Source organism: Pleurodeles waltl, chromosome 1_1 (assembly GCF_031143425.1).
Source record: "Pleurodeles waltl isolate 20211129_DDA chromosome 1_1, aPleWal1.hap1.20221129, whole genome shotgun sequence".
In the NCBI taxonomy this organism is placed as follows: domain Eukaryota; kingdom Metazoa; phylum Chordata; class Amphibia; order Caudata; family Salamandridae; genus Pleurodeles; species Pleurodeles waltl.
Window position 1 is genome coordinate 704669336 of NC_090436.1, and position 24256 is coordinate 704693591.

Here is a 24256-nt window from a genome sequence, read left to right on the forward strand (position 1 = left end):
TGACACATTAACCAGTGTTATCACTTCCCCACCTTCACATTTCCCTCCATCTCCTGGATCTCCACATAAACAAAAAGGTGATGGCTGCAATGCATGGAATTACTCTCTGCCACTACTAATTACCCTAGCCGCATTCCAGTCTTTTGTTCACTGCCACTATGCCACTCCAAACAGGTGAAGGCCATATGATAATCAGAATTGGTCCTGCTCCAATTGAAACGTCTAGCCATACGTGAAATGTCAGGTCCATTTCCGACAGAACAAAAGCAACTCGATACAGGCTTTGGCCTTTTTAGGCCTCATTGTTGAGGTGCATCTTGAATCTAATAGCATAGGGAGGCTTTCTACAATATTAGCTCTTGGTTTTGGCTGCAACCAAGATCAAACCTACATACATGGTATCCCACAGCCAACAAGATTACTTTCCTAACCCTAAGGATCAGGACATGCAAATATTGCTATTTTAGAAAAAGATATCAACCCTCATGATGTGAATTTTTATGCAAAATGTATAGGAATTATCACAATAATGAATAATTAAGTAATACCTAATATTTTTAGAGTCAATAAGATATAATAGCAGCCCCCTTCACTTCACGTCAACCACTGGAAATTGTTTGTCAAGACCTCTCTGTAAACTATACTTTCGTACAGTTTATCTATGATAGATGAGATTCCTAGACACTACAAACTAATGCTCAAGTTTTGTACCACCAGGAGTATTTTTTAATATAAAATAATTAAAATATAATTTATGAACAGAAATGCATTGAATTTCTGAACTGTAGAGACAAATTTCAAACACTTCCATCACAGCAGCTGCTCTCAATGTTTAATGAATCCAGATTATCCATTCATTCTTTTAATGGCTGAACTCAGACTTCCTAGAGAGTTGCACATTTGTCATCTAAAAAGGAATGTAATGCTTAGGTTCCACGGTCTGTAACATTGTTCAAACAGTTATGAAGTTTAACAATTTTTTTCATATTGGGGCTTATGTTCCCATAAATATTTTGGTGTGCCGTTCCACAAAATCGTTCACATTCATGGTGAAATGCATTACGAGTACAACCTTCCCTGTGTAGGTGGTTGAAAACCTACAACTACCCAGCCCCAAGGCGTCTCTGCCAACTTGCATCCACATACAGATTCTGCCTTTGGTCACCCAGCTTTTCACAGTGACTTGCTGACAGCTTGCAAACAGAGATAGAGTATCTGCTTAACAGGTTACAGGGGAAGGGCTTATGCTGTACATACCACTCAACTGTTACCAGCAACAAGTGTCTTTTCCCTTAGCTGCCAAGACTCCATTTCTGCACACTGATTAGGACCAATACAGACTGCTGATGGGAAAGGACTACGAGAAGGTCAAACGTCTACCATCTTTCTCATCCTTGACAATTGAGTTTAACAGCGTCCCAAAATGATGAATCTGGAAAACTGATGTTTATTTATTTTATGCACTGAGAGAAAGGCCACACCAGAGGGACATAGGTCTTCACCTGCATGAAACCAATCATGAAAGTAAATGCTGCAAACCCTGCACCAGAGGTTACTGGTTCCAATAATGCACTGAAAGGAACAAGGATACTTGTAATAACTACCAATATCTCTCTATCCCTAAGAAGAACTGAGTGGAGAAGATTCCTCATTAACAAAGTTATTTGGGTCAAAAAAAGGATGAGAGACAGGTATTAGTTAAATTAATAGTTTGGCTGCAGGCAGCACCTGATTGGACAATCACTGACCTCCAGGTCACACGTGTCATTCCACAACAGGCTTCAGTTGGGGAAAGAAACTGCCATCAGGTAAATTTAAAATTTGCTGAAAATCTTTCCCAGTAAAATTGCAATCATGGCTCTAAAAACTACACTCAAACACACTTCAATGAAACTTGGTTATTTATCTTGACAAGGATGTTAATGATGACTTGAAAGCCATTTAAAACTATACCGATCTACTGATTTCATAAATCCATACAAAGTTAAGGTACACTGGGACTGTCCTGCTCTATGAATTGCAGGCCTGCTGCCCGTTTTACCCATTCCTGCAAGAGGAGGCAATGTGTTTCCAAAAGCGCCATCACCTTCCCTCACTTTTAGCACTGCATGGAGATTTGATCACTAGCGTGTCCAACACTGCCAGTAATACAAATGTGTTATAGAAAGTATGGAATTTTTGTTCTGATGATCCCTTCCAAGGCAGTATTCTATATTCTAATTGGGATAGTTCTTATTATCTTACCAAAATTTCCACAGGCCAGTCACTCTTTGGTTGCCTCAGAGAACGGACAATCGCAGTAAACTGCAACATACACAGCTGCCAAAGAACTGATTTAGTAATATCAGATTTTTGCAACATATTTGTTACTTTTTCTAAAAACACAATTAACTTCTCTTGTGGGGTATGTGTTTTTCCTTTAAAGCAACAAACAGGAAATAAAGACACACTATAAAATAGTGTGCCAATGGAGTTTAACGCATTTGGTAGAATTGATGGGACTATTAGTTCAGCTAAGGAGAGGTAGATCACAGCAGATTTAAGATCACATGTTCCCATGGTCAGGTGATTTCACATCTCAAATGGAGCCAGATCTGTGACTAAAGCGTCACATCATCTTACCAGAGGCAGACATTCCCACAGATCAGAGCAAGGGCATTGTTCCAACCATAGACTGCAACAGGAAAGTTGAATGCAGTGATGATGCCAACCAACCCCACAGGATTCCACTGTTCTATCAAAGCATGACCAGGTCCTGGAACAGAAAAAGGGTGGAAAATATCAGTTATGTGGTCAATAATGCCTTACTCAGCAAATTAGAAGTGAAATGAATATTTATAAAAAGGTTGTCATGTGCAACAGTCCCACTATCACACTATATATATATATATATATATATATATATATATATATATATATATATATATATATTATAGGCCTCATTTAGATTTGGCAGAGCAGGAGAACGCAGTAAAATGGAGATTCTCATACCTTGCCAAATCTGACGTTTTCAAGGATTATTTAAAGCTGGGAAAACTACTGCTTTACCACTGCCTTCCTATTGAGTAGGAGTCAACAGTCACTTATTTTCACTGAAAAGGTTAAATGGTCTCCAAAGGCAGGTAAAACAAAACATCAACAGGGTCATTTACTTTTTGTTCAGAAAAAACAGACTCCTACTTTGGAAGTTTGCATGCTAAAAAATAAAATAATAAAAAAAAGGAGGTTTTTGAACCTCTTTAATGAGGCTGTCAGCCTATGACCAACAGCCGCACTCCCTCTCAAGTGAGTCTCGCAGTCTTTGGCAGACACTGGGAAGGATTAGAAAGGTTCCTCTGGTGCTTTGCACCAGTGGGTTTCCTTTTTTTCTGCAGCTTGGGAAGAGCACCACAATATGTGTTTTCACCTGCAACAACTGCCGGCTCTAAAGCAGCCAAACACCCACACACCCCCAATAAAAATACTAACAATGCCCTTATCACCCCCAGCCCTACACCACAGCAAACTAGCACGTCAACACCTACTCACATTCATACCTCAACACACAATCACTCAGCAAACAAACAACCAAAGTATGGGAACTGCTGAGTAGCAACACACCTCACATCCTCTTTACCGCGGAGACCTGGCTCAATGCCTCAACCAGCTCCCGATATTGCCTCAGCAACGGCAGCGGGCTACAAGATTGTTGACAGGGCTACCTGTACAAGCCAGGAGGAAGACTTGCTATCATCTATAAGGTATCCATCATATGCACAACATCCACAGAACACTTGCACGTCAAGCAGCACCCCTGGGGCAACAGTCTTTCGGACCACCACCCACCCGCCCATGGGAGAGGAGGGGGGGCAAAAATCCCACTGGAAGCCAGGTAAAAGGTTTTTTTGTTTAGGCTTGTTTAATATAGGGGTGATGGCTGCCCACAATAAACATGGCTATGTCCCAACCCCAACTAAGTGGAGTAACCAATGTTTTTTTCCCTTTTTAAATACAGGGGTGGGGCTGCCCAGAATGGGCATTGCCATGGTCTCACCCCAAATAACAGGGGAACCAGTCTTTCTGTTCCCCCTAATGGCTGATGGGGGTAATTACCACCTATCTGCTCCGTGGGGGCAGAAAGCCTACTAGATGCCATGGAATTGTTTGTTTTAAAAGAGAGGGGTGGGACCTGCCCAGTATGGGAATAGTCATACCCTGACCCAAAGAAATGGGGCAACAGTTTTAATTAACCCAGATCTGCCTGCCCCCCCCGCCCCCCTGGGGTGGACATGAAGCCTACTAGACACTACGTACTGAGTTCATTAAATAATTATTTTGGGGGAGCCCCTGCCAGTCTGGGCCCGTCCTCCTCCCCCCCCCCCCCCCACCCTGGGGCCAATTAGACTGTACCCCTCAAGGAAGGTGGACAGGGTATTCACCCCCAATTGGCCACCCCACTAGACACGAGGGATTTCAAAATAGCGCCGAAACCAACAAAAGGACGGGGCAGCTTATAGCTTACCCTGGCACTGCGCCATACCCCTGCCCCACTGGGGTCAACAGTGTGCCTTTCTGTGCCCCTGGGGACAGATAGGAGGCTTGTCCCAATTTGGGAGGCTGTCCTAAATTTGCCCCCAGGGACTAGAAAATCCAACACACACCAGGGATTTTGCCTTTGGGTCAAAAGAAAGTGGTGCAGTGTCTGGCATTGGCCACATCCAACCCCAAAAGAGACACGCCTGTCCTGTATCCTCCCCTCCCCTCTGGAAACACAAGAGGTGTGTCCCCAATTTGCTCCGGGGGGTGGGGGAGAGAAACCCCACTTTATGTCAGGAATATATTTTTTCTTTAAGAGAAAATGGGCTGGGTCTTACACAGCTAGTATCACTGCGATACTTTGAACTCTTTCTGGGTAAGATAATTCACTTTTCACTCTTTTGCCGGCACTGGAGGGGAACTTAATTTCAAAAACACTTAAGTTTTGAAAAATCGACTGACAACGACCATCGTGGGATGGTCTTAAGAAATTTCTTTGTTTACCGTTACTTTACGAGTAATATATTTCACACATTTTTGACAAATGTATGAATGCCATAACAATGTGTTTTTTTTTGCTGGATATATATATTTTTGGGGGACATCTAATTTGGTACTCATTGCCTATGTTTACCGTTACTTTACGAGCCATATATTTCACACTTTTTGACAAATATATGAATGCCATAACAACGGGGGGCTTTGGCCGTATATATATTTTCTTGGGGACATCCCCTTTGGTACTTATTGCCTATGGCCTCCATTATATTGATTACATAAGGGTCAGGTTTATTCCCCCTTTTTTCTTTTCCATCTTTTTTCATTAGACTCATTAAGGATATTTACTTGAAGAATATTTAAACCATGACCTACCGGATAATATATGCTCATGTTTTTAAAAATCGGCTATTGCATGATTACTTGAGCACCAATTAGGTTTTTTACACTGGGTAACACTTTACTTTCCCTAGCATACCAAACATCTCTTTCCTTCTCTTTCATCTCACATACTTTTTAACTTACTTTTCACTCTTCAGCTTTGAACCTATTTCTTTGGCAGTTTCCTAAGCTACACTATGTTTTTTTTTTTTACATACCGGGGATTTTCAATATACTTTGTGGACTTACTGTTGTGTACCTATTCACACATATATATGTTTATACATTTCCATGTATTGTCCTACGATTTTGTTCTGTTTTTATTATGTATTCAAGTGGTGTTGGTGTGTTTATTATTGTTTTGTTACGTTACAGCCCTGAAGAAGCCCAATGTTGAAGGGCGAAACGCATTGGCTGTTACCATTATGTATATCATGCTTTAACAAGATCATTATGGAAGAATTTAATGGAATTGGAAGAAAATAAAAGATTTGCTTTACTTACACCATAAAAGAATTGCACTCTCTCTACATTTGATTAAATAATTGCTAATAAAGTGGTGCACCGCCAATATAGTCTTAAGTAGTATAGGATATGTTTATCATTTCTGGGTCAACACTGGTAGGGATTCCAGTACTGACCCCCCCCCCTGGTTCTCCGCCCACTTTTGGAGTGCAAAGATTGTGTGGGATCTTGTTAGACGAGTGTTTAACAAAGGTCACCATTTGTACCTAGATAACTTCTACACTGGAGCGTGGTTGTTCAGAGAATTGTTCAGAGTGGACACTGTTGCTTGCAGCACAATCGGTTCTAACCGGAAAGGCTATCCAAGGGAGCTTGTCTGTAAAAATCTAGAGGGGACAGTGCAGCACCTTGCGTAATGATGAGCTGCTAGCTCTGAGATATGCAGACAGGAGGGATATGTACATACTGACTACCATCCATTATGAGCGTACTTTCCCTGTGACGGTTTGGGGTCACGTTGCCGAAGTGCGCAAACCTGTGTGCATTTTAGATTATAATGACCATATGGAGGGTGTAAATAGAGTTGATCAGAGGTTGGAACCTTACACTGCTGTTCATAAGTCTTACATTTGGTATAAGAAGTCAGCTATTCATCTTTTTCATTTGGCAAGTTTTAATGCTTTTGTTGTGTTCAAGAATAGTTATCCAGAGTCAAGGATGACATTTGTGAAATTTCAGGAGTCTGTGATAGAGAGCCGTGTTGTGGTGGAACAGGCAAAAGTTCCTAGAGTAGCAGTGGTGGAGAATTTGGCTGGATTGAAAGATAGACACTTTTCTGGTCACATTCCTCCTACTACAAAAAAAGGCTTTCCAACTAAGAAATGTAGAACCTGTACCCGAAGAGGTATCCGGAGGGAGACTCTTATGTACTGCCCAGATTGTCCTTCTAAGCCTGGGCTGTGTGTGGCCGGCTTTTTCAGAAGTTACCACACCCAAAAGAATTATTGGGAACTACCGTGAGCGTAAACTGCCTTTCTGTATTATTTTATATTTTTTGTTTAGTTTCATGGTTGCATTACTGTCCTGTATTTAGTTAGAGATTTTGTGCTTGTAGGTTTCTACTTATTATTGGTTAGTGTTTTCTTTTTTGTTAAGATAAAAGTGATGGCAGTGTGCGTGGAGTGGCGCTTGGATGGCGGTGTGTAGAGTAGCACATGGCTGGCGGTGTGTAGAGTAGCACATGGCTGGCGGTGTAAGTAGTCGCTTCCTAATGGCTACCATACACTGCTAGCCAAATGCCAGACCACAAACTCCGTCAGTTGGTGCGATTGCTGTGTCAGGCATGTGGGCGTACGACAGTGATGGGCCTTTGAATGGCGCTGCCTGTTGATGTGAGTGTTGTAATGTGCTGGGCTCGCAGCTGGCGGCGTAAATGGTCTTGTGCATGTCACGTATGAAAGGTGTGAGAATGGACAGCAAAGCGGTTGGTGCCTTGAGGTGGCTTTACAGCTCACGAGCTGTGAGTCATTGGTTCAGTTTTTTGGTCTTTCAGTTAATAACCGTGCATTTCATTTTTGTGAAATCTCGTTAATAAAATCTTATCTACTGAACCATCACTCACCCTCGTGCCAAATCCAACCAGTATGTGTGCAAGAAATGAAAAAACTGCTCCGCTATAATCAGGCGTCAAAGCACACCCGTGACAAGCTAGGTGTCTCGGGTGGGACCCCGATGATGAAGCATGCCACCAACTAGGTTGGTGGGTGAGGGGCCTTTTTAACATAACCTAAGGTGTTTCTTTTCACAATTTTCGTTTTTGGAACATCACAGAAGTCAGAGTCTTGGTAGTAGGCTTGCTTCTTCTCTAGGGAAAAACTACCAACTCTAGATAAGTTCAAAAACTAAACACCCGATCCCAACAAGTTTCATAGCCACAATGCCCTGTAAATTCTAGGATGTCACTAAAATCATGCACTTTTTGTTGCATTTCTGTACCATATTCTTCCACAAGCAAACATAAACCAGAAGCTAATACCACCCACTGTTCCCACCGGTCTCCTGATAAGAATGCTACCTCACTTGTGTGGGTAGGCCTAGTGCCCATGACAGGAAAGGGTCCACGACCTGGATGGACAAAAACAAATTATCTATTACAAAACTACCTGTTTTTGCAAGGGGGGTACCCGAGTTTTTGGTCTTAGGCTCGGCAGCCATCTAGGGAAACCTACCAAACACAGACATTTTTGAAAACTAGACACCTGGTGGAGTGGAATTTGAGGTTTGCAGGGGATTCTGTGTAAGGGCCAAAAACAGGGAGTTTTGTAATAGATAATTTTGTTGTATCCACGTTGTGTTTTGGACCCTTCCCTGTCGTGGCCACTAGGCCTACCCACACAACGAGGTACCATTCTTATCGGGAGACTTGGGGGAATGCTTGGTAGAAGGAAGTTTGTGTCTCCCCTCAGATTCCAGCACTTTGCAGCACCGAAATGTGAGGAAAAGGTGTTTTTTTGCCAAATTTTGAGGTCTAAAGAGGATTTGGGGTGCCAGAGCCTGGTGAGAGCCCCACAAGTCACCCCGTTCTGGATTCCCCTAAGTGTCTAGTTTTCTAAAATATATGGGTTTACTAGATTTCCCTACGTGCCGACTGAGCTAGAGGCCAAAATCCACAGCTAAGCATGTTGCAAAAAACATGTCAGTTTTCTTTGGGAAAATGTGATGTGTCTGTTTTGTTTTGGGGCGTTTCCTGTCGCAGGCACCACGCCCACCCACACAAGTGAGGTATCATTTTTTAATCGGGAGACTTGGGGGAACACAGAATAGAAGAACAAGTGCTACTGCCCCTTGTCTTTTTCTACATTTTTTCCTTCCAAATGTAAGGCAGTGTGTAAGAAAGACATGTATTTGGGAAATAGCCTGTAATTCACATGCTAGTACGGGGACCCCCCGAATTCAGATGTGCAAATAAACACTGCTTCTCAACACCTTATCTTGGGCAGATTGTGGAAATACAAAGGTTACCTCGATACATATTTTTGACTCTTCATATTTTACCAAATGAATTGCTGTATAGCAGGTATACAATGAAAACCCATTGCAAGGTGCAGCTCATTTATTGCCTCTGGGTACCTAGATTTCTTGATGAACCTACAAGCCCTACATATCCCAGTAACCAGACAAGTCCAGCAGAAGTAACAGTTTATTGCTTTTGAAAATCTGACATAACAGGAAAAAGTTGGAGTAAAAAGTGGAGAGAAAAGGCTGTTTTTTTCATCTAAATTTCAATATTGCACACCCGCTAGAAAGGCCTGCCCCGTGGTACTCGGAGGCTTGCGCCTGGGCCAGCACTGAGAGCCTATGACGCTCCTCTCCATGGGACTGGGGACCCGACGGAAGCTCTGCGATGCCCAACCACTCTGCTGCAGGTAAGGAGGCAGCGCTAACCAGATTGGGTGACAATAGTTCTGAGCCACATGGGGTCGTTCTGCTATCAGTTGGCAGGGAGCCCGATATTTGCTGGGCAGCTTGTTAGGAGGGCAAGCTGCTGATTTTTCGAAGCCCACATCTGCCTGTGATTCTTACCTACCAGGACCTTCCGCTCGGGGGCTCGCGGGTGAGCATGCTGGCGCCTGCCACACCTAAAGATGTTAAAGACTGCGCCCTTGGGCGATGACTGGTGAGTGAGGACTAGGAAGGCCACGCTTCGGGAGACAAGTGTGGTTGTGGCCTTTGCAATCCCTCTAAGGGGTACACAGATGGTTGGAGTGGCAGGGCTCCTGGACCAGCCCTGGAGCTAGTGATAGTGAAGAAGGGTGGCAGCCCACTGAGGGCCAGAGAGGATATTGTCCTAGGTAAAGGGGAGCTCCCTGGGGCCCAGGGGAGCTTTGATTGACCTGGTGTGCAGCTGTAAGCAGCCGAAGCGGTGTCGACGAGCAGCCAGCCCAGCGAACTGGCTGATGCCCCATACCACTGGACCACAGGGGTGGCCAGGGCCAGCAGAGACGTACCAGATATTTAGGGTGGAGGATGGCAGAGGGAATACACAAAGGCGTCACCCTTAACTACGTGCCCTGAACCTTTATTTCCCCTTTCTAGGGGAGCTTCTCTCAGTGTCACCAAGAGTAAACTGCGGTGAGGCCTGGGCAGATTTCGGGTTGGGGCTGTAGTGGTAGATTCTGGGCTGGCATTGCCTATGGATTGTGAAGCATTCCCGGGGTTCCTGTGGGCAACCGAGGGCCTGTGTCAGAATCTGTGGTGCTGAAGTTGCGAGCACCGAACGGTGCCCCAACAGACCATGCTGGTCACCCACACGATGCCCTGAAGATCACACATTGATACTGGTGGTGGGGCAGAGTGAGAGAAAACTCATGCCCCTGCGACTTGGGGGGGTATGTGCATTGGCCACTCACCTCTGCTCGATCTTCCCCGGAGTACTCCTGATAAGAACCTGGGTGCTGCATCTCCTTACCCTGGTCCCCCAGTCCCTGTGGATGGCAGACTTTGGGTGCATGGTTAGACCTAAAACCTTCGCCCCCCTCGAAAATCGATCATGGCTACGCTGGCAGCCTCCCTCACACTGGTGGGCCTGATCCACCAACTGGAGAGTACTCTTGAGAAACATACTGGAATGTTCGACAAGGTGCTGAAGGCCAATCAGGATTCAAACCGCCACAGACTCAAATGGGGAACATCAAGATGGATACCGGGCTCCTGAAGGCAGCTTGCTGAGATTGGACGAGGTGGAGTACTCCGTAACTTCTATGTGACCCTCCTGAGTGGGTGTACAAGAACAACAAACTCCTGAAAACTAAAGTGTGCAACATCAAGGCAAGGACGGAGGATGTGGAGGGGCGCTACAGACGTAACAATAAATTCTTGGGCTTTCCCAGGAGGGCGAAGGGCCCCAATATGGAGCTCTTCCTTGAATACTGGTTGTCTCTATCAGTGCCAGACGGCTGTATCTCTAAGTTCTTCTCTGTGGAAAGAGCATACTGTATGACAGGCCATCCGTCTGCTCCAGGGGCCCTCTTCCGTCCAATGATTACACGTCACCAACTACAATGACAGGGATTTACTCTTGCGCTGTTCCGTGCAAAGGGCCCCTGGACTCAAAGGAAATACCATCAAGGCATATTCCGACTAAACAGCAGAGGTCCAGAGGTGACGCAATACATTTGGAGCAATAAAAACGCAACTGCAGAACCTGGGACTGACATATGCCCTGCTCTTCCCTGTGAAACTCAGGGTGGTGGATGCCGACACTACTCACTTCTTCACTTCCCTAGACGGGGGCTGAACATGGCTGTGCAACAAGGGAGTGCAGGACTAGCCAGGAGAGATGGCTGAGGACCTGGGAGGATGGTCTGATGGGAGATGGTTTGTTTAATTAAACATTAAGGCAGGGAGAGCAGTTACGGAATCAGGGCATGACGAAGGTCTCTCAGAGTAAACTGCAAAATATTGAATTGAAGCAAGTTTTATACATTTCTCTGTGTGCAATAAAGTGATAAAACATTCCTTCCTGGGTAACAAAACTAAATTAAATGCGAACCGTTGTGAAGGAGTCGTAAATACGATTCCAGATAGGGAATGCAGGTGGCCCTTAATTTAGCGTGGACACAATGTGGGCTAGCGAGTACACAGCATCCAGATGTCAAGCCTGAGGGGCTTGTGGTCACTGCATTTGCTATGTCCTGATTGGCAAGTGTACCTAACTATATGTGCCCTCTAACTTTATGGTGTTTTGGGAATACACGCATCCCTCCGGCCATGTGTGCTTTACTGGGGTCAATCTCCGGGGACCATTGTAGTGTTGCTGCTTATCTGTGGGATCTGATCGAGGTTTTCATGTTTGTGCATTTGGCTGCCAGGTAAGTGTTACCCGACCTGTCAGCCGGTAACCTTCAGGTCAGGGTCGCAGAGCCTGCCTTACCATGTACCTACGTGCTGGGGTTGACGGAGAATTCATGACTGGGAATCCAATAGTGGTGATGCGACTTTGTTCATGCATGAAAATGTATCGCTCATGTCTAAAAATGTCTTACTGTTGTGCGCATAGTCATTGATTAATCCAATATTAACACTGTTTAGCATTAAAGTCAGATTCTAGTTACTAAATGCTTTGTTGGGGAACTTGTGGCATGATTCCCATTGGTATCCAAGGGAGTGGGTGATATTGTTTTGGTGGTTGTTATTAGCAAGGACTGTGGAGGGCGTCGGAAGGGGGGACATCAACTATGTGCATTCCATTGAGACCGATATATCAGTGCCCCCTCCCCCCAGGACACAGGGCTTGCAGGAGACCAGACATCTCAGACTATGAACATCCACAACACAACTCCATATCATCTGGCGATTAGGCCACCCTAGAGAACAGAATACTCTTATTATGCCCCAAGGCATCCAATACACACTAGATTAGATTACATGTTCTGCAATGCGGAGTTCTATCCCCCGGTGCAGAGCTTGGAATATTTAGGCCACAAAACATCAGACCACATACCCTTGAAGGTGACCTTTTGCTAAGGGGTGCTGAAGGGGGGCAGGGGAAAAGGATGATAGTGCCCCAGTACGCACTTGGCGACTGCGAACAGTGGCCCTTCTAAATACATTGTACAGGGACTTCATCAGCGCTCACTTGTTGCAATATTTCAAGGGCGAAAAAGGCTGCAGGGGATCCAGGGGCTTAAAATGGGATGCCATGAAGGTGGTTATGAGGGGACATTGCATTGAGACCTCATGGGGGGAGGGGGGGAACGGTAGAAAAAGAGCCAATCCGGGATCGGGAAGTTACCTCTGCCCACAGGTAGGCAAATGACCCTCTGGTCACTACTAGGAACTCCCCTAAACACCCACCAAATGTAGTATTTAGTGGGCAACCCTCGACCAGAAGATCAGATTACAAGGACACAAGGCGGCCAGCAACAAAGACGACCCAAGGCTCAAGAACAGAAGTCCTCCTGAACAAAGATAAAAGGCGCCAAACCCTGCCTGCTGCACCCAGGACTTGGCAATTGCCGCTGAGGGATTGACTGGACATCGGACGGACGCTACAAAACCCCCAGAGGGCCGCCATCCTTCTGAAAATGCCAAAGACCTCCCCTCCAGAGTGAAGACATCACTCCCTGCAACAAAGAAGCAAAGACCAGTGAAGTCCAGTTCACGGACTGACCGCTGACCAAGGAACTGGACACAGCAGCTGTCCTCCGGGTCTGTCCATCTGACAGACCCGGAGGACAAATCCGGCGAGTGTTCCAAGTTTAGCAGCACTGCAACCTCCAGTGGCTGAATCGTGCAACAGCCAGGGGTACTAGGCACCTGACACCCAGAAAAATAGTCCACTCCAGACTCTCCAAGGACCACAAGCAAGCTCCAGTTGAGGAACTTCAGGATACTTAAGAATCACCCCACAGAGTGGCCCTGCTGACCTGCAATCCACCGTTAAACTGACCTGCCTCCTGATTCTAAAGGCACCTTTGTGCACAGCTCTTGGCTCACCTATCTGCTCTGCACCCCGCCTCCCTGGCCCCTGCACCGGAGAACCAGCTGTGCTCTAAGGGTCCCCCAACCCTTGTGACCTCTACCCTCCAAAAGGGACCCACCAGACTCACCTTGAAGTCCGCCTGTGCAATGCTTTTCCAAGTGGTCCCCCGCAGTGGTCCTGCACCATCTCCAAGGACTTTCAGCAGCTGCTCCCGCCGGAACCGGGAGCCAGCCAAACTTCTCCGGCTAGCCCACAGGACATCTCAACAACATCAACTTAAAAACGTAAGACATTGGTAAACGTATTGCCCGGTTTTATATGCGTTTTTAAAGGTTTTCTCACATTGATTCCTATGGTGCGTAACTATGCAGAAAAGGTTTTTCTAAACTTTGAAAAATCATAACTTAAAAAGTACTTACCCAGTTTTGATGATCTTGGTCTTTAAAAATGTATAAAAATCTGAAATGTTTTTATAAATTGGTCTTGAGTTATTCTTTTGAGTGTGTGTGTACATTTATTGATACTGTGAGTACAAAAAATGCTTAGCAGTTCTCCAAGATTAGCCTAACTGCTCGACCAAGCTACCATAAGAATTAGAGCATTAGGTGGTCTATTTCTTACCTCTGTACACCAAGGTGTGGATGCTTGGACACCCTACACAGTGCACATAATTTTTGTACAATATATAGGATGTTTTCATATGCTGATATAAATGTTATTATTTCCCAGTATTTTGATCACTGTTGTAACAACTTGGAAAAATGCCAATAAATAACTATTTAAAAAAAAAAAAAAAAAAATTTGCCCAAGCATGGTAATTGCTAATCAGATACTTATAGCACGCCCCATTTTGCAGACTCCACTATGGTAAAGAATACATGGAAAGGAAGGTCAGAGCAATACTCCTATCAACATATACAGACAGGAGGTGCAACAATGGCAAAATTATGTATAACATTTAAAAGTGGTTTAGTAAGCTAGGCTGACAGTTTTTTTACGCTCAAGTCTACCAATCAGTGCAGCAGTCTAGTTTGGGGACACTTGGTAATCTTCCCTAGGAATGCATTCCACGTATTGCTTACTATTGTCTTTGTGTTTTGTAACTCAAAGTTGCTTGTTTTCTACTTTCTGGGTATATTTGTTTTAGGCTGTTGAGTATGTCTTTGCCCAACTCCCCCACACTGTGGAGCAAAGGCATTTTACTGCATTCTTCTACAAGTTCTCCCCTTCTGTAAACAGGCCTTTAAATTGTGTCCCTATCTGTTACATTTGCTGTGCATTTAAAGACAGAGGTTGAATGTGTGGCTCTATCTTCTGGGGGAGCTTGGTCTTTACCTTTCTTTCTCTGACTTTAAAGGTGAGAGGATTTACATGACAATCATGATGGGTAATAAGGTGTGCTGGAGAAAGGTTGTACGATGTTTTCTAGCAGACAACAAACTTCAAATGTCTGTAAATGAACTGTGCAAATAGTTCAGAATATATCAGAAATAGGAAAGCACTAATGAAACACTTTTTTTGTAATTCCAAAGTGTAGTTAAAACAAATATTTTAATAAGACTGAAACAAATTAATACACTAGGTGATGCCATTTCTACATGCTATTCTTTATGTGCTGTATAGTTTGATCAGTAAAGTTGTTTATCCGTGCAAATGTAATGGTCATTTCAAATGAAAATGTGGTGTCTGTAATTGCAGTGCGCTACCACACCACATACTCCACTCTACGACACTCCTTTTTAGCCATACTGAGCAGCAGCCATGCTGGCTAAAACACATTGGCAAAGCCAATAGCTGTTGCGTAGGTAAGGCCTATTGGCTTTGTCAATGCTTGTTTTGTAGTGCTAGTCACATGAAGCTGTAACTTGATTCATTTATGAGACTTCTGCCAATAGAAATATATGTTAAAACAAAGAAAGTCGCCCTTCGTTAATAGAAAACCAAAAGAACAATGGGTTGAAGCTAGTAATCCGCATTGCATTCCATACTTAATTCAACCCTTTAAGAGTATGTTAAGTTAGAAAGTAATAGAGAGTTGCAAATGCACTACAGAGTGCACTGGGAATTCTGACCAGCATCTGCTAATGAGAGAGACTCCAAGAGCCAAGTTTTCTTGACTAAAACAGTACAAGAGATGGGAAGGGACTCACAATGTTCTAAGAATGATTCATCTGTGCTTAATAAGCAGAGTGCAGGATTGTTTTATGAAGGAGGAGCTTAGCTTGGGAGTGCAAGTCAGTAAAACTGGAATCTATGCTCAAGATAAATGGGACCTGAATTGTTTAGCACTCTGTGAACTAGATGGAAAGATTTAAACATCCAGTGTTTTTTTTTTTTGGGAAGCTAATGTAGGTGTCAGAGCGGAGATAACAGACCAAGTAGGAGAAAGATTCAGAATCAAAGAGGCAGTGGCATTTCGCATAATCTGGGGGTGATCGGAGATCCTTTGGAAAAACGTCAAGCTGAGAAGTGATGAAGGACTGGACAACTTAGAAAGGGAGTATCTTACTTAACTGTTTTACCCATCTGAAAATGCTTACAGTGACCCGATTCATCGAAGTGTAAACAGTAAGTTATGATCCATAATGAAGCCAAGCTTTTTGGGTGATTTCACTGATGCAGGAGAAGGGCTGTGCTCAGCCAGCCATTTTGTGTGTGACTAACACAAATTAGCAAATATCAGGACAAGGAGAGTTTCTAACAAAGTACTAATTCCTATCTCTGAAACTGATAGAACCTACCTTGCATCTCAACTTTGCAATCATCTGTGTTGAATGTAAAATTTAGAAACTTACTTGTGCAAATACTCTGTCAGGAATTGTGAAGAACTCTTTCAGCCAGTAAGTTGTTGCCAGAAGCAGAAGCTCTGTAGAGCAGGTTGGTAGCCTGTGGCGGGGATGGTGCAGAACCTGACATTATTGATGACATCTTACAACCACTGTGACACCGTCCTATAAGGTTTGCAGCCTAGAAGTAATTCAGTACGCTACACATGTGGACAATTTTCTATTCACCTTAATAGGATTACCATCTTAAACTGGTCACTTCACCTTCAATGTGACAACCCATATTACCTTACCATTCATGCCTTTACAACAAAATTTGTTGTAAAGCCACGCGTGGTAAAGGCATATGCGTAAAAAAAAAAAGTGGTAAACTCCATGCATGGTAATGGTGCATGGGTGGTAACGCATGCGTGGTAAAGGCTATGCGTGGTCACAGCGCGTTGTAATGGCTGTTTCCCCACACATTTTATATTCTACATGGATTATACATGCTCATTTATTTAGTTATCTGTTTTAAATGCAAAATGCCAATGTCCTTAAAGTATTTGTTTTATTGCAATGTAATAATTCAGCTTGCTCAAATATATTCCTCAAATTGTTTTTCAAGTTATTGTTTTTAAATAACGAACAAGATTTCATGAAAATGAATATCTTCATTTTTTCAGTTATTGCTTTTAAACAGCAAGCAATATTTCAAAGAATAGAAGATGAGCGGCGAGAGAGGCTTCATTATAAATGTTTATCCAGAAGATGTCTAGGAACGTGCACAGTATGTAAATTGGAACAAAGCATTTTTAGAGTAACTGTAATCCAGGGACTCGAGGCGGAGGGTAAACCAACAGTCAAACACCTTTCCTTGCTGGAGGTCACAAAGAAGGCACCTGGAGTCCTTCTACCAGCTTATCTGCCAGTGTGAGGACAACAAATCCGCTCAGACAAGAACAGCTTACGTTACTGAACATTACTTTTATTGTTCAGACACGGTATTCAGATGCAGGCCGTCTATGAAACTTGACTAGTTCGATATTTAATGTCAAGGTTAGTAAACATAAGGAAAGGAGGTGTTGGGTACATTCATGTAAAGAAGCCCTAAAATATAGACAGAATGTTACAGTATTTTCGTTTATTTTGCCTTTTAAACAAATATCGTTGCCACCAACTTGCTTATTTTTTATAGCAATTACTGTTTATATTGTGTGCATTAGGATAGTATTTTAATAAATCTTGAAAATGCATTCCTAGTTACATAGCGTTCTTGAGTGGGCCTATTCATGATGAATGTTTAGCTAACTGTTCCGGTGAAATGTCACAAGACAGATTGTTACCTATATCGCCTCTTGCTCAAGAGATGTTCAGTGTGTTGCAGTCCACCAGGTTCTCTGTCCAATGTCAGTACCTTGACTAAGTCCTTGGTGCCAGAGAAAGTGACTAGAAAACGTATTCACAGGCCGTGTTCTGGAGAAGAATTCCACAAAAAGCACGAGTTTCACACTAAGGTAATCGTTTCCACGTGGAGGAATTTTTCTTGCCACTATTTTGATCATCTTCATAGTTATAATTATACGCAGTATATGCATTTATAATAGAGCACTGATTTTGAGTGTAGATACTCTAGCGTGACAACTCTAGCTGAAAAGAAATTTGCAACTCACCAACAACAAATTGTCTGGGAGTCTCACTTGACTGACCACTACCCAGAACGCACCACACGCAAGTTATGTTCAGAGTTCTGTAGGTTTTCCATTTCTAGTTCACATCATGCCTGCACTTTTGCCTGAGTGTTAGAAAATATAATCCCAGGCGTGTTTTTGTACAAAAATTACAGAACCGTATTACAGCCCTTCAGGTCTTCAAACAAGTCAGACAGCAGGTCCACTCTTCAGATCCTCCGCAGGTCCAGATGTGTTCTGCAAAGGAGATGCCACATTTATACAATTCACCAGCCAGTCAAAGGGGTGGCTCCTCTACACTCCTTAACCAATGGGTTAAGAGAATCCCAAGGTCAAAACCTCTCCTACCTCTATATAGCCCTCCCTGTTTGCCTTACAGAGTACTATCCCACAGTGCAACATTCTCAGGGAAAACCAAGACGGCAGAAACTTTCTGCACCTACGCAGAGGCTGGTGGCTCACCGAGAGGTTTGTCTAGGGAAACGAGCAGTCGCTTCTCAACCACATCATAGTTCTGGGATCATCTCTGCCTCCGACTGGAATAGACCCAAGCTGGCCACAGTTGGCTCTGGGATCAAAGAACCCCTCTTCCCCATGTACCCATGTGGTCATATTGCAGTAAAAATGTGAATGGGCAGGTCTCACCTTGGCCCCTTTCATGTTAATGAAGTTCCTGAATGCTCCTCAACTGCCTTTTCTAGGAGTCAGTAAGCCACGTATCGCTAATCCTCATAAGCCTACTAAAACTTCAGGCTAAAAAAAAATATATATATATTTTGCCTGTATATTTATAAGAAATCCAACTTCACCACTGAATTGGAGCATTAATAGGTATTAAACTGAGTGGCTGTATAGACAGCTTATTACAAAACATAGGGCCTGATCTTGAGTTTGGCAGAGGGGGTTACGCCGCTACAAACGTATTACAATCCCATTATGGCCCATGGAGATCGTAATAAGGCGGATGGGCTAACCATCATGTTTGTGACAGAGGAACCCGTCTGCCAAATTCTAAATCAGGCCCATAGTTGCCAAAAATGTTATCATTGTACTTTATTTTCGCTCATAGAAAGAACTTCCGCCCTACGCAGTAAAAATAGTTTGGGGGGGGGGGGCTATTCACTTTAAGAACATGCCAACCCTAATTTATTATCTATTGCATGTTCCACTTTTAAAAACTAGGCACCCTACCTCGCGGGAAATAAGGCCTACTTAGGTGTGACTTATCCAATATTTAAAAGTAGGGTTCAGTTAAGGCCAGAGGGTGATTTTCACAGGTCCACTTGAAGGTTTGAACACTGTAGTAGTCAGGCTACACAGATGCATCTGAAGCCATGTTTCCCTCGACAGCCTACTGGATGGCATAGTATTCGTTTCAGTCCATCGATTACATTTAACCTGCACGCCACTGGTGTATTTCCTGCACCATATACAATTGTCTTAGAGGAAAGTGAATTATGCTAAATGAGCATTCACCAATTTTACCATGGTTTAAGGGTAAAAGCAGTCAGCAGTGGCACAATGTGCAAAGGTTAAAACCAAGCAAAACTAGTCCGCACAACCAAACAAACAAAAAAAGTTACACGCAAAGGAGGGATTTTCACTAAGAAAGTATATCTGCAAATCATATTTATATAGATACATAATATACACTGCACAGTTTGTACCTCAGCTACGACTAGAAAGGAAGGCATGATAGGTTGAGACAGCACTCCTAAAATAAAGTTACAACTACACAATGTCTACGCAAACTAGTTCACCAACGAGCTTTCTAGATTCAACGAAGGGCAGCTAAGGTGTCTTCTGCAGACTGGATGATGTTACACAACATTTATGAATGAGTGTTCTATTCATGATTCTGGAGTTTGGGGCAGACACACAACATGAAGTACATGAACAGGGGATCCAAGGGCCGTGCGCCTCATCTGGCCTCTATGTAACTATGTATATGACCCGGGGCTGAACTCCAACAATAATGTGATTAACTTGGTTTACATGTTGCCAATTACAATGCTAGGTTTCGGTGCTGCATGCAATGCTGCCTCATAAGCATCTTTTAAAAACTAAAGCCCTTATGCAACAAGACATTTACCCATATACACAGAATCGGGAAACCCCTTTGATACATCAAGTCCTAAATGGTATCGGAGCACACAATCAAGGGGAAGGAAGAGTATCCAGATGAAGATGGATAAGCAAGTAGTTAGTTAATGGTTGCTTTTACAAAAAATGGAGTATAGAAGTACAAGTACTGTAGTGCTAACACTGGTGTTGTCCAATCTCCCAGAACAACTATTCTCTCCAATTTCCGCAACAATTTACTATCCATTTTCATTTATGAAGGAAATTCAACAGTAGAACCAAATGACAAGATTGTACCAATTAGAAGATACAGCTACCGGCATGAATTTGTCCCAGAGGTTTAGCTGGGTGATGCAGAAGCATCTGTGACATTAACAGAAGGTCACCGTGGCTCTTGACAGTTGATACATTGCAGCAGAAACCTGAATGGTGTAAGGGATACCTGGCACACCTTCTCCAAGACCTGCATTGGCCAACATGCTAGACATGTTAATAAACCTACCTAGGTAAGGTAATCATAACGTTGTACAGGTCTCCTATAGCAGACTTACAGGAAAGCCAGTTAGGAGGCTATAGAAAGCCAATTGCAGTGAGGTGACCACGGAAAATGATTGGGATAAGGACCCATGCATATTAAGAAAAGCCTGAATCAACGTCACATTCTGATTCAGTTTACTATACTGCAACACACATAAAACAAGCCTAAAACCATGCATAAGACGGACCTCAACATAACACCATGATGCCTTTGCTGTGAAAGCTTATGCTTTATAAATCAAAATAAATTTAGGTCATACTTCAAAGTGCAATGCCCTGAAGCATCTTTCTTGCATCTCCCATGGTTCTGCCCTAAAACCTCGACATATATGGCTAGATACACCTTACAAGAATTAGATCTTTGACAGACAGGCACCAGCCTCGGATCAGTGAAGGGCAATGTTTTTCTCCCAAGACTGGATATTCTTGTCCCACTCAATTATGAAAACCCTGTCTCTTCTCAATTCAAGTGTGGATAAAAAGTTAAATTTTCAAAACAATCACCTGTAGTGCTATAAAAAAATTTATATTGCCTCAAAGGTTTACCATTTTATTTTAATGTGCATCACTATTTATCTGGCCACCGGTACGGCCTCCATCAGCAAAAATAACACCAATCGACAATCCTCCAGTGGTTACAAGTAGAGGTGGGTGATATATTCCGCTAGGCCAGTAGAGTTGGCGGAATTCTGGCCAATCCACATTACAAGCATAACGCAGAGTTCTGGCTAAATTCCACCAACCACTGCATGAGGGAGTTTTTTTCTAGTGCAACTCTCACAAATAGTAAGTTGGCAAGTGAGAAATGGCATACCCTACAAGCTTTTCAGGTGCTAGGAGGGCACCTGGTAGGATTTTCCCTACGCAGACAGTTGCAACCGTTCACGTTGAGAAAGTTTCAGCTGAAGCAGAAAATCTACTCAAGCAATAGCAAGACCAGAACCCTCTGGGCATGCCGCATTGTGCCATTTGCACAGATTTTTCAATGTGGAACGAGCTCCAGGGGGACAAAAATCAGCACAATGTGCCAATTTCCTCCCGTTCGCAGAACTCCGCTGAATCTGTGTTTTCTTGTAATCCCACAGATTTTCATGGAGTGAAAGTCGATGAGTTCCTTCCACCCCTAGTTATGAGCACAGATTCTACCTGGAGGAAGTCCCGATCTGCCTGTGCCAAAAGCACTCCTAATTGCACCTCCACTCTTCCAGCCAGTGCTTAAATTATGCTTGTGGTAGCAGTTGGGACCAAGACTAATTTTCCATCATCAGAATTTGAGCAACAGAAAGTAAGTTAAAAAAAAAAAAAAAAAAAAAAAAAAAGGGAAAACATAAGGAGGAAGAGAAAGACAGAAAAACAAGACAAAAAAGAGAAAATTGGGAATTGCAAGAGTTAGATAAAGAGGCTAGAAGTGTAGGGTGGTTAAAGAAAGCACTCAGTAGAATCAAGACCTTGCAGCCTCGGTAGCCCCCCTGGCATACTGAAGCACAAGCAAATTAAGCACTTCTGGCAGCCTGAAATGCCAAATTTGTATACCAGAACAACTGAATCAAAAAATTTTTTTTTTTTAAAACACAACATCACGGTACAGTACAGCTCTACTTCTAAGTGCTGCACATAGTGATTGCCAGCGCGACCGTCTCTCTGTAAAGCATAGCTACTTTTAACTGGCTAAAAAGAGCTGACACTCTGTAAAATAGACTGTCAAGTGTAGATGGATTATTACATTATCTAATCCTGTTCTGCTTTTTCACGAAGACGTCTCAGTTTGGTTTTAGGGTACACAATAAGAGATACTCGGAATAATTCCACCAACAAGGGGATATAGGGCTGCCCCCTGAAAAACAACATTTTTGCATTCTGAAGGAACATTTTGGGTGGTTGCCAAGGCTGTGATGTGTTCCAAGAAATTCGAGTACAATAGGACAGTTTAATGGTGGGTTTAAAATCGTCCTTTACTGAAAATAGTAAAATGTTGCTTATGCTTGAGCAACATTCTGTCATGTGCTGAATACACGGGCGAGAGAAAACAATGTGGTGGAAGAGTGGAGTCCAATCCAGATTTCAAAATATAAGCAGATTTTTTTTTTTTAAATAACAAACAGCAAGAGCGCATCTGCTCTTTGCACTTTTTTGCACTGCAACAGAACTGGTCTATAATCAGCAACTTACAGTGTAAAACCAATGGCCAGATTCCACATTTATGTGAACGTCATATCCGGAAAGCGCAAGTTAAACATCTTCACAAGTCTTAAAAGTAATTAGCTACTTGTGTTCTTTCTTCTAAAGTTGAAAAAAAATTAGATGAAAGATAAAGTCACCTGCCCAAATCAGTTTCAACAAATACAGTGTAGAATATACACTTTTATATCATGACATGAAGGCGGTCATTAAACATCAATGTCTTAAATGTCACTCAACTCGGGAGCAAACTTTGTAACATCATGTAATGTTAAAGACTGAAAAGAAAGCATACGAGGCTGGAGCCCTAACAGATCCTTTCTGTTTTTGCTGCTCAGCTCACAAAAGCATGCCAGTCGGTATCCACTTATGAGCTCCTTAACCTCCCGTTGTATAATTTGCAAAATGCTCTTTTAATAGTACATTCTACTGGGATTTCTTGATGGCACTATTTGCCTTCTATAGTCACTATATATGTGCACCTTTTGTTCATTACTTTAAAGTTATGAACAAATCCTACTTCTTTTCCAAGCACTAGTATGCTATTGTGATGTTACTTCTTTGTTTATCGGGTCTCTGTGATAATCCATCTGTTGCTTAGGAGCTGGCGAGAAAACAGAAAAGCCAATAACGTCACACAGGTAAATTGCCAAATGTCAATCATCCCCCACTAGAACCTCAGTCTCACCACTTTCCAATTGGTAAAATTGCATGTATTTTATACCACACATCATGCAATACATTCCATACACACTTCTCTCTCCCGATTTCAGCACACTACACCATTTTCCAATGCTCACACAGTCAGTGTGATTAGCCCAAAAAGGCTGAAACTGGCCTGAGGTTGCTTATGTTCGTTTTTAAGAGGCAGCCATTTCGTGTTGGACGGTTCAGTTTATAGCTGGTGTCTGTCTAGAGTGGTACAATGGACCATACTGTACATTGGAAAGCAGCCCGAGAAATTACCAGTTTGAGATAGTTGTAAGCATTACATCATCACTACTTTATTCTAAGGGCAAACGTGCAGCTGAGCAAAAAGCGCGAGGATACAATAAAGGAAAGGAAAAGTGACAGTTTTTAAGGCCTAACGTAACCTAGGCAACTAGTCTCATATACACCTTTATTAGAGGAAGCTTTCTGTAGAGGATGATTACTTACCTTTTACTTCAGTCTGGAATTGTGGGAGGTATGTTCTGGAGTGCTGCTCAGCATTTTGACAGCAGCAGCTGCTCCAGATCTGGTGGGCCTGCAACAGTTGTGGGCTTCATCAATTAAGCTACTACTACTTCTTATAACAAACTTGATCCATGAAAATGTCCTTTACTTACCACATTGTTGGCGACGGGATTAATGACCTGCAGAAGTCCATTGACAGCTGTTTGGATTATAGTGCTTAGCTGTGTTCTGTTCAATGCATGTTGTGGCAGGTGGGCCAGTTCATTCAATGCATTTAGTGAAACTCTGCCACAATCATTTTCTAAGAACAAGATGAATCACTCACGCGTGCTGTAAGGCGGAACTAAAATCCCTGTGCGCTGAGGTATCTCAAGCTCACGCCTCCGCATTCTGAAGGGGCTTGCGCATGAGCAGCAAGAGATCATCTGCAATGTGCACATAGGTTCATCATACAGGTGGCCATTTTGGATTGGTTGTCCTGCTCA

General features: G+C 43.1%; 1 protein-coding gene across 1 annotated transcript in view; it reads right to left on the bottom strand.

The window, feature by feature from the left end:
* The window catches only part of ALDH7A1 (aldehyde dehydrogenase 7 family member A1), a 230707-nt gene that overhangs the window by 143081 nt on the left and 63370 nt on the right, over positions 1-24256 (bottom strand). The window contains exon 6 of the mRNA XM_069227229.1: positions 2623-2755. Within this exon, the coding sequence (XP_069083330.1) occupies positions 2623-2755 (133 nt within the window). The remainder of the gene's footprint in view (positions 1-2622; positions 2756-24256) is intronic.